The sequence below is a fragment of the Solea senegalensis genome, linkage group LG20 (assembly GCF_019176455.1).
Source record: "Solea senegalensis isolate Sse05_10M linkage group LG20, IFAPA_SoseM_1, whole genome shotgun sequence".
NCBI lineage: Eukaryota > Metazoa > Chordata > Actinopteri > Pleuronectiformes > Soleidae > Solea > Solea senegalensis.
In genome coordinates, this window is record NC_058039.1 from 15,630,712 (window position 1) to 15,642,287 (window position 11,576).

General features: G+C 39.5%; 1 protein-coding gene across 1 annotated transcript; it reads right to left on the reverse strand.

Annotated features, from left to right (window-relative positions):
- Positions 1 to 1,464: 1,464 nt before the first annotated feature.
- On the reverse strand, positions 1,465 to 8,441 carry tmem106bb (transmembrane protein 106Bb). Its single transcript, XM_044053208.1, has 8 exons — positions 8,369 to 8,441; positions 7,066 to 7,266; positions 6,879 to 6,942; positions 5,954 to 6,113; positions 5,638 to 5,778; positions 5,469 to 5,518; positions 5,336 to 5,389; positions 1,465 to 5,240 (listed from the first exon to the last, which is right to left on the reverse strand). The coding sequence occupies exons 2-8, from the start codon at positions 7,256 to 7,258 to the stop codon at positions 5,102 to 5,104; spliced, it is 801 nt and encodes a 266-aa protein (XP_043909143.1). The 5' UTR covers positions 7,259 to 7,266; positions 8,369 to 8,441; the 3' UTR covers positions 1,465 to 5,101.
- Between the last annotated feature and the right edge of the window lie 3,135 nt (positions 8,442 to 11,576).

Here is an 11,576-nt window from a genome sequence, read left to right on the forward strand (position 1 = left end):
TGGTAAAGAGGAAGCATAATAATAATAAAGTCATATGAGAATGATTATTCATGAGTCAGGTTGTGAGTGTAAGGGCATCATCACCCAAGCTTCACGTCATGCACATTCCTGAAAAAACCACAGAAACTTATGTGGGTGTGTAAAAGGTTATCAAGACGTCGATTTAACGGTCTTGTAACCCATTAAAAATGTTATTATTAGTATTATTATTGTTATTATTAATAATACTGACTGACTGACTTAAGTGTGAGGCATCAGTGTTGCAGCTACTGCTTCCTCTGCCCTGTACACACACACACACACACACACACACACACACACACACACACACACACACACACACACACACACACACACACACACACACACACACACACACACACACACACACACACACACACACAGTTGCACAAACACACAGCAAGTGAGTCCACTCACTGCCAGCCAAAACACACACACACGCGCACGCACACACCGGCGTCCTCAAATAGATGCATCACTTAAACTGCGCTAGTTAACACAAACTCATACAGTAACATTTAATAAAAATAAATAATTAAATGGGGTTCACGTCAATCTCACTGGTGTCCATTCATAGATGCTCTATTGTCACCACATTTAAGTGAAAAAGGCCTAAAACTGTTATTATTATTATTATTACTAGTGTTACTAGTGCTGTACTTGCATATCTTGAAAAAAACTTGAAAAAAATAAATACATATCCTACTATATGTAAGAACATATATTTTTGGTAACTAGCATTGACTACTGTTAATATTTGATTTACATAATCTAGACATAATTTCTCTATTATGTATGTAATGTACAAAAGTCAACATAGTCAACGAGATTAAACCTCGTAAAAAGTAGAGGCGGACGCTGCTGAAGTGACGCTGGAATGTGAACTGGATGGCATTTTTCAAAGTGAGTTAAGCCAGATTATAAATACAGTGCTGACAGTTTATAAAAAAAATAAAAATACACAACGCCAATACAGAGATTAAAGGGCAGGTGCCATCATATGGATTTCACTCCTGTATGCTACGACAGTATCTTGCAAATTAAGTTTTTTTTTAAATTTTGATTACATAATTGGATGGTTTTTAGCAAATAGAAATAATTTTGGTAATTCTACCGGACCTAAAACAGGAAAAGTGATTGTCTGGTTTCATGTCAGACAGTGAGAAAAAAAAAGCATGTGTCTTTTTATACAGTGTATGTAAACTTCTGCTTTCAACTGTATATTGACATGGCAGAGGTTTTCATAAGACTTGTGTAGTTTTGCCGTGTGACTCGTCGTGAATCATCGTCACGTGCATGAAACGTTACCGAGTGTCATTTTCCTGCTTGTTCTTGTGATCCAGATCTGGCTCCACACATCAGGTTCAGCCGGGCTCAGGTCAAACACCCATGGGTCTAGCTCGTACGTCAATGGGTAGAGAAAAATAACACAAAACTCCATGATAATCATACTGTAAAATTTTATTCACAAACAGTCACAACTTAAGGAATACATTAACAAAAATACCAGAAGAGGTAGCAGTCTTACATAGCTGTTCCAAAACCAAATGCTCATAAAAAGCTTATAAGGGTGCATGTTAGAAATTCATCCATCATCCTGCAATAGATATCCTTAAGTTAGTTTTATTGTTGAAAGTTGAAATATACAAAGCAGTGCGAGAAAACATATCAAAAACAAAATCATAAACGTGCCTTTTCTCAATTACAGCTTTAGTCTAATATATAGGTCTTCCTATCCTTTTAACATTCCGTATCAAGACACTCTAAACACAATTTACAGGATGATAAATCGATTTCTGTTTAAACAGCTGTTGTGGTCACACCAGAAATTGTTGGCAAACTACGTGCTGACACGCCAGAGTTAAAGTTTACTTCTTCTTTTTTTTTTTTAATAACTGGACAAATGTGTGTCACAGTTCACGACGAAGTTGACGAGATAGATGTGTTTAAGGGGAGAGTTGAGGGTTCCTTTGAGTCTCGCTCTAAAGACGTAGTGACATCGAGTCGGCATTGGGCGGCGCTAACGGCGTCACCTGTGCCGACACATGGACATTTGCTCTCGCTGATAACTTGGCTGCCAGCAGGGACACGAGGGGAAAACAGGTTTTAACCACTGAACAAACAGCTCAAGACGACAAGCTCTAAAGACAACCTTTTCAGACTGGAAACTACTCACCACGAGCAACTGCAAATGTGTTTGAATGGAAATCTTAATGGAAACTGACCCTAATTCTGATTTGTGTCCATTTTGTAAACTGTGTTCCCAATTAGAGGAAAAGTACGCCACTTAAGCGAGGACACCAGTCTGACTGACAGAACGCCAATGTGCCACAGGCCAAATCACGATTCTAGAGGCTTCAAAATTGTTCCAGAGTTCCAGTTCTTTCGGGTGACACCAAAGTCCAAAGGAAAAATAAGCATTTTTTTTATGTCTCGACACACAGGACTTGTCGCTCCTCTGCTGCCTTCAATGCCAAATTCAAATGTGTTCTTTTTTGACGTTGGTGATTGAAATCCTTTGTCTGGTTTTACTTGAATGACAGTAGCAGCTTCTGGGTCCCTGCGAGCGAAAGATATTCTCTATGGACTTTGGTGTGAGATAGTGAGCCGTTTCTACACTTTCAATTTACAGTCGAGATAAAAGCGCAGTCAGTCTGTTATCTGTGTCCTGTTCTCCTCGGGCAGCCATGTTTTCAGTTAGAGCAACCATCTGCTTCTCAGGCTGGTTCCTGCACAGTCAGCATCTGACTGTAAAAATCAACCACACTATCTGAATGGACAATCAGTTTACGGTCACCATGGTCATATTTTTAGTATTTCAGTGAATCCACCCGTTCCGTTGAATTGATTATTCTCAAAAATGTTATTTTAAATTCTGACGTGTCCAAGCCACAACTCTTTAAACAGCAAACATCCAGATTTAAAACTCTGATTCTGAGTGGACAAATTACAAAATACATACATATTTCTTTTTAAACTGTCTCTTAAAAGCTTCCAGACTAAATCGTCCGTCTCCCTTAGAATGTTCACTTCTCACTCCAAACTGAAATGCAACAGGAATGTTTGGTAACGGACAAACTTCTACACTGAGATACCGACCATAAACTAATGTTGGCATACTAAATATTCTTACGCGCAACAACAACAACATTATTTTCTGTTTCCTACATCTCCACAGAGATGGATAGAAGAGGCTGAAAAGAACTCGAGTCCAGTCCCGTTCATCTATGAGAAACTTTCCCAGGAGCCAGAACTCCACAAAGAGGGCGGTGCTCTCTGGCCCACCAACAAACGACAAACATTTGTGTGTGACTGACAGGAAATATGCCAAAGAACGACCACGGCTTCATTAAAATGTGCATTTTAAACAGACTTATAAAGTGCAACATGGTTTGATTGGTAATAAAATAATACTTTTTCCTATTTATAGTCCACATATCCTCTATTATACTGTATTTCAGTAGCGTTGGAAATCATTTCCTGATATAAATTACACTTTTTTTCTCACTAATTTTTTGACTGCAACTACTGCTGATATTAAAGAAATATATATATAAACTCTTAAGCCCATTCCTCCAGTAGCTATAAATAAAGACAACAGCAGTGAGAGCCAAATAAAAGCAAATAGGAGGAAAGAAAATAAGGAGTTCTACGCATATCATTTCATGTAGAAATGAAACTTTTTATATTCAAGTTAGGACTTGGTGTCAAACGTCAACACTAAAGCATTTAGAAACTAATAGGTGAAAATATTGGTATTATTTTGTCCTTGTGGTTATGAGGTGATGTAGAGAAAAGGGGGAGGACACTTATGGAGCCCTTCACTTCATTCAAAACATGACAGCCTGCCCTCTAGTGGTGGGGGTAAGGAATAAGTGTCAATATCGATCCTAAAGATACCCATTCTTACTCTTGAACTTACAGGGCCTGAATCTGGCAGTTTGAGTCTCCGACTATTACGAAGTGACTCACTTCTCACAGTGTTTCTTCCCTCTCACCAAATTTAGATAGTGCAAGTTACAAGTCATCAATATTACTCTAAAGATTAAACGGAAGTGATGCTCAAAAACCAAAGAGAACAGTGGAAGATACAAATCCTCACAACCTCAAATACTCCCATATTAACGGATACAAGTAGTCGTCGTAGTAAAAGAGAACTATGTAGTGTGACGCTGTGGAGCACGCACGCTGCATTCAGCAAGGAGAAAACACTCGTGTGATGCACGTTTCACAATTCTAATGCAGTATATAAAAGTCAGGTAATGATTTGACTGTCATTACAAAATAATGAAACTGATTTCTTGTTATTTAAAAGGATGAATCATGAAAGTAGTAAATGTTACTGATCTTAAAAGAAGCTTTTTTGTTATTTTGCCATATACATAACATACATACTTCAATTTTTGAAATGTGAAATCTATGTTATCTAAATAATTGACATATTTTGTTAATATTATCAAATAGAAACCTTGCAGTTAAAATGTACTGCAGTTTCCTTGAGGTTATGGCACGTTAAGTGTTTTCAATTATAAAATAGTGGTGTTATTTATAGTGGTATAGTATTCTTTTTTTTTTTAAGAAACAATTGTTTTGTAATTTCATGATCTGCACTAAAGAGTCTTTGTACTCAGTAGTTAAATATCTGATAATAATTAAATGTTTTTTCTTCTAATTTTGAGATAAAAATCTTGTAGACATTTGTCTTCATCGGGAGAGACACAGTTCTTGTGGAGTTAAAATATTCAGCTTTCACATGTAGGATTAATGAGTAATGATGAGATATGGATCATATATGAGACTTATATAATGATAATTAGACACAGATAATGTAATGTCGGAAAAGTCTTAATTAAGTGCAATTATTTTCTTCTCTGCCGAATGCAATGTGCTTCCACACATGACACTAAGACTTATAATAACTTTCCCTCTTAGTATAGGTTCTGCAGTAAACACCATGATGGCAGCAGTTTGTTGGTTTGATCCTGCAGGTGGACAAGAAGCAGAAACAGTAAATCACCTCAGATGACCAATTCAGAGCCCGAGTCAGGTCAGGGTCAGCGAGCAGCACAGAGACAGGGGGTTACTCGGCAGAACTTGGGACGCTGAACGGTTGGGTTGTCTGTTTGAGAGACGTCGTGTTGCCTCCGCAGTCCACATACTGGTACATCTCCTGAGACACCTGCTCCACGTGGCCAAAGTATGTCGTCGTGACAGTCACTCTGCAGAGGGAAGAGGGAGGAGGTTACGTGGGGTCAAGTCAAAGGTTTAGGCGTGGAGGAGAATAAATGATGACAAGAGGAGCATCACAACTTACTGCATCATGACCACAATGTTGTGAACCCTGATGGTTTGTAGAGTGCAGTAGTCACTGGAAAACAAAATGAATGTGAGTACCTGAAACAATGTGGAGCAATTAGAAAATGGCTATAGACAAACACATTACTTACTACATGTAGCTCATCTCATCTGCAATGATAGTGGGGACCATATAATCAATCTAGAGACAGAAAAGAAAAGAACGAGAAAGATTTAAGAGTCGAAGCCACACATACACGCGCACACACACACACACACACACACACACACACCAAGAGAACAAACGGTGAACTGCTGTACCTGTTTCATGTCCAGAGGACTGATGGCGATGATGTTACTGATGCGGGATTTACCAATCACCGTCTTGGCAAACTGCACCTGCCCTGTGATGTTGGCTACCTCCACTGAGTAGTAGTTGTTGTTGGTAATGTTGAGAGTGTTCTGGAAGAAAGACAAAAGACAAAAAACAAAAATTTGAGTTTTCAAAAGCTACGATACCCAAACTATCACTTTAACTCCATGTGTGTTGGAACATCACCATGCTTTAAAATGCATAACCAAATCACACTGCAGGTTCCAGCAGCTGCAGGCTGTGCGTAGGTTAAAATAAACTCACTGTGATGTTGAGATAGACACTGCGCTTTTCTTGGTCATAGCTGACGTAAACCGACTTCACGCCAACGTAGGACACGTCGATGGAGCGAGGGAAGAGGAAGAAGACAGCCAGACTGGATAGTAGCAGGCAGACCACGACTGACGCCGTTACATACAACTTCCTGAAGAGGGCAGAGACGAGCACAGCCTTATTTTCATAACAAGGTGTGTACTTCAAAAAGGTGCACAGATTTTGTGATGTATATATTGGCCAACAAGTTTTTAGCTGTAGTAGTAAGTGTACTGCTAACATTTTCAGGGTGAATATACATATTGATAGTTCCTAAAATTTCAATGCTACATACTTCATCATTGCCAAACCCACGTGTTTATCACAGCAAATATGGGTGGGGGCAACTTAATTGTCAAAATCCCTGGATTGTGAAACTGGTACAACCCAAAAAACCCTAAACATCGCATTAGCACAGGCTAAATAGCAAGATACACCACCCACGTCATGTGAGCAGAATGTGAGTGAAAGATGCAGTGATCATGTGAGCTATATGGAGCTATTTTAAGATAGAAAAGAAAAACATAAAAGTATAACTTGTCAACTGTCAAAATAACTGCATTGTGCAGGAAAAATAGATACTTAAGGCTGGGATATCAGACACGAAAAACTGGTTTCAAGCCATCCCTAACAACCCCATACATTTAGCAGATAAAATAGACAACTTGTTGGCCTAAACTTGTCATTGTGATGTTAAAACTGATTGCAATGTTGACAGAGAACGGTTTACATAGGTCCCTATAAGCTTTGCAGTCACACAACGCTGACATGGTTTACACGCTGCAGGCGGTTTCTCCTGCTGCTTCAATCTAAAGTTTACATTTTACACAGTGTGGGTGGTTCTGACAGTCAAACACATGAAGGTAAATGTACTCACGTCCTCCTGGGCCGAAGCCTTTGGTCACTGTATGGAATCAATGCCACAAGTTGATTTTCTTGTCCTGAAACACAGGTAGCAAAGTGATGAGTCACAATTAACAGTCCATGGCTTCATGTCAGGATTATTATTATTACTGATACTACCTAATTATTGAGTCTAGGTCATGAAAGACGTTTGGTGTTACCTCTGGGGATCCTCCCGGTGCCCTGACATGTGGGACACGTCACACTGTCCCTTCCTGTGAACTCCACATAAGGAAACTGGGAGACATCTCCGTCCTTGCCATCCTCAGTTTGGGCGTCATCAGGAGAGGCCAGTCTGTTCTCATCCTCATCGTGGCCGTTATGCTTAAGGAGGTGGGAGAGTGATGTCCCCATAGTCACACCTGGAAAACACAAGGCCAGCAATAGAACAGGGATTCTCAGCATCACCTCTGTGCAATTACACCATCCACACCTGTGCTCAGTGACTGGCTGAGATTTGTAGACAACAATGTTGACACAGTAAACAGTAGAGACTTTAATCTAGACCAAGATAAGAGCTGACTACACAATCACATACAATACAGTACACCCAAACCTCATGACCAGCTCCTATAGTTCTGTACTAGATCATGTTAAGACATTATAACAGGTTCAAAGGGACAGAGAAATAGTCAACAACTGCAAACTGTATGTGTCTATTTACCTGGTTAGTCAACACAGTTGAACAAGTGCTGACTGACCCAGTTTAAGTTCTTAAAAAGTCAGTGCCAGACTTGATGGACATGGCTCTTTGAAGTAGTGATTGCATTTGGACCTTCACACTCACATTTAAACTATAAAGACACCCGAATTAACTATAGGTGAAATGTGCAGTGATAAAAAGCAACATTTTAAAACATAAATATTGTGTGACTTCAAAATACAACATGTACCAAACAACCCTAAAATGGCTGACCCACGTTGAGTATAAAAGGCTTAACAGAGTCTATCCATGTGCAAAGTTTACGGAACTTATTTATCAGTTAATAAGACTATCCAATGTATAAACAAGTCTCTATCTCTTTACATATACTTTAATTAACACTAATTTGTCGATACCTTGAAAGGTCTGTTGTGCCTAAGTTGTTCAACACTAATAACGTTACAAGGCTAGTTAGCTTAGCACGTCATTTACATGTTTGAGCTAATGTCAAGCACTGACAGGGAACTTACGACTGTCGATGTACATTATCTAACACTGTAATACAACAAATACAAGAACGGGCTGTTTTAAAAGCCATTTTCGGACAACAAACCACCACAATAACAGCTAGCCAGCTAGCCGGTTAGCAAGCTGATTAGCTGACAGTGAGCAAACTGACCCCAAAATGAACGTTAGCCGCGTCTGATACAACAGCAGCAGCTAGCGAGTTAAAGACAACACATTATCACGGGGAAAACTGCAGCAAAACAGCAATTTGAGGTGTTTTCAACTCAACGGGAGAAGAAACACAGAGCTATTACCTGAATGTGACTGTTAGCCGAGCAAACTACAGCTGACTGAGAGTCATGCAGTTTTGTTTATCCACGGAGAAACTCAAACATGGCGTATATCTTAGATCGCCCCCTTGTGGGTGGATATGTGCATATCATAAATTCTGCCAAAGCACAAAAATATAAATATGTCAAAAACGAATATTGTATTATTATTATTATTATTATTATTATTATTATTATTATTATTATTATTATTGTTGTTGTTTTTGTTGTTGTTATTGTTATTATTATTATTATTGTTGTTATTATTAATATACAATTAGATACAAGAATAATTGAATGCAACTCCAAAATGAGTACACACTCACTTATCCTCTTAATTAAAATCCACAGTTATCCATTAGATAATCCTCTGTACCTTGTGTGTTAGGACTCCACCACTTGGTGGCAGTGTGTATCCAAGTTCTCGATGTGGGCCAGATTATCAGATTTAATCCAGTCATTGTTCACATCTGGCAGTGTTATTTATGTCAAAGCTACAGACACCAGCAGTTAGTAGTATTAACAATTTTTACGATTGTTCTTCCAGTATTCTAGATCAGGTTAAGGGCAGTAGAAGATACTTCAAATGAGACTCCCAACGTGTCCTTTCCCTCATCCTGTATCCAGTGAACACATTACTATTATGGGGAAACACCCACATGGTCTGTGCCAGTGTGGAGACAATTAAACATCCTTTATTTTCTTGTGGTAAAGAGAACAGCAACAGTTGTTTTTTGGGGCTTTTATGTTTTTGAAAATAAAAGTGCATATGAATACAACAACATTCAGATCATAGGTCTTAAACTTACCACCCTTGGCTGTCAGATATTTCTCTATGGTTCTTTTTAAGTAATAGATTCATTTTTGCATCTTTAATACATTTTTATTGTGAACTATATCTCGTTCCATATCAACAAAGGCACTTTTATTTTGAAATTCTGTCAAATATCTATCACTACTACTACTGCCAATATTTTTTTTTAGAAGAACCCAAACCTTGTTAAAAAAGTAACTAAGGAACTTTTACTCTTTTGCTGAGTACATTTTTCAGACCAGTACGTTAACTTGTACTTAAGAATTTAATCAAAATAGTGGTATTTTTTACTTGAGTAGAATATTTCAGCACCTCTGGATAGGCGCCAATAACATAACATAAAAAAATGTTAAATACATTGAATATCCACTGACAAAGTGTAGAGATTCTGTCCAGTCATGGCACAAGTTGCAAGTATGATGTTTTCATTCTCTGCTTTGGAAAGCTGTCATAATTCATCCCGCCGTGATCCGACAAGTCAGTCAACCGTGTTCACATCAGAGCCGAGGTCGCGACCTTTGCAGCCGCGGTCACAGTTGGAGAGCAGCTGCAAAGACTCACCGCTCCCCCTGCAGAAGAACTTGTGTGTTTGCTCAACACGAGCATCCGCGCTTGTACTGCACTGTAGTGTCGCTGCTGGTCAAGTGTAATCACTCATGCACTCACTTCAGCGCTGCAGTCGTCACGCGCCGAACGACTGTGATTAATCGCTGTGCTGCTGCTGCTTTGTGCTTCGTCTGTGACCTGTAGTTCAGTCAGGGGAGAGACTTGGAGGAAAAATGATGAGAGAGAGTGAATTTGAAAAGATTACATTTATTTTGTACAGAATCTTCCTGTCCTGTGCTTCTCATTCACAAGGGCGTATTTCCTACACATCACGATATTTAGAATAATGATCATATACTACACATTAATATGACACCCACTGGCCTCCTATGTGTCCTTGAAATCCTTGAAAGTTTGTGAATTTTGAAAATCACCCTATATAGACGTGTGTCATTGAAAGTGCTTGGATTGTGTGCAAGAAAGAAGTTAAGTTGATATTTTATCTAAATGTCTCCCTTGTTTGTTATGACGCCACCTACTGCTGACCCAACGAGCACCGTTGCATGGAAGTAAACCATTGCCTTTACGGTGAAATGGAGCAATACCTACTTAAACTGTGGGGGGCAGTATAGAGTCAACAGTGCAATCAGGAAAATGAAGGGCACAGACTTACGCCTTTATCGGGAAAGTGACGATATAATCACTATGCAACCCAGTGAGTTTGGAAAATCACATGACTTCTCTCCAAGCCAATCAGCTCAAGGTTAGGCTACGTCACAGGTAGTGATGTCATCAGCAGCGGTAAGATTTACAGGGTTAGGATTAGAATTAAGAGCAGTGACAGAGCAATTTAATAAAGTGAATGTGGTTTTACATTTAAAAATGTTAGTTCTTGACTTTGAACTGAAGCTGGGGTTTGTGTGAATTGAACATCCTGTATGACCAGATGAATTTGGTCACCTTAGGCCAGTGTTTCCCAACCCTGGTGCTCAGGGAACACTGCAACTTAAAAATGTGTGCCAAATCCGAAAGTCAGCAGCGACCTTTGAATTTGACCCCCAAAATCAAATCAGTTTGTCCTTGACCCCGGGTGCTCGTTCTTCCAGATGTGATGTCATTATACAAGTGTTCTTTGGTCATAACAACACGAGGTAACCATGACCTTCACATCCTCTTTTTTAAATTATAGTAAATATTAGTATTCCTTGGAGATGTGTGGGTCTAGACCTCCATTTTGATGCAATCTACTAGAAGTCTCTATTTGTTACACGCTGGACCTTCAATGCTGACAAATTAACAAGGCACTTGTTTTCATTTAGATGTGTTTTTTTCCCCTTCTGCTTCTGTTGTTAGACAACACTAAAATTGCCCTTTGATTTAATCACAGTCCAAATGTCAGGCTGTCATTTTGCGCGCCGCCGTGCCGCAGCCATGAATGAATCCTCTGCTTCCTGCCCGTTCCCTGCGGTCACCTACGCTGCGTTTGACCACAGCTGAATCCTCCATCACACCAACACGTTCTCAGACAATGGAGCAGATAAGACAGTCAAAAAGGACGCGGCGGTGGTGGCGTCGGCGTCTGCTTCTTGTACATGCAGCAGTCGTTGCACAGCGTCTGCTGATAAAAAGTCTAAATTCCTCGTCTGACAGTCATAAATACAGATTTATGACAGCGGCCGTGAGATAAATCAGCGCTCGCGCAGCAGTTGTCATCTCAAATGTGGCCGACATCAATTTCTCTACAGCTTGACATCTCTCAGTCAAAGCTGTTTTAGAGCTGGAGGTTGGTGATGTTGTAAAATTGCCTGGGATCATGGGATGGGAGTTGTCTTC

What these genes read in the sequence shown, in the direction of transcription:
- tmem106bb (XM_044053208.1), bottom strand. Translation starts at nt 7,258, where the DNA reads ATGGGGACATCACTCTCCCACCTCCTTAAGCATAACGGCCACGATGAG. An exon ending in AGGCTTCGGCCCAGGAGGAC is followed by an intron (nt 6,114 to 6,878) that starts GTGAGTACATTT and finishes TGCCCTCTTCAG; the next exon opens with GAAGTTGTATGTAACGGCGT. An exon ending in GTCCTCTGGACATGAAACAG is followed by an intron (nt 5,519 to 5,637) that starts GTACAGCAGTTC and finishes TTCTGTCTCTAG; the next exon opens with ATTGATTATATGGTCCCCAC.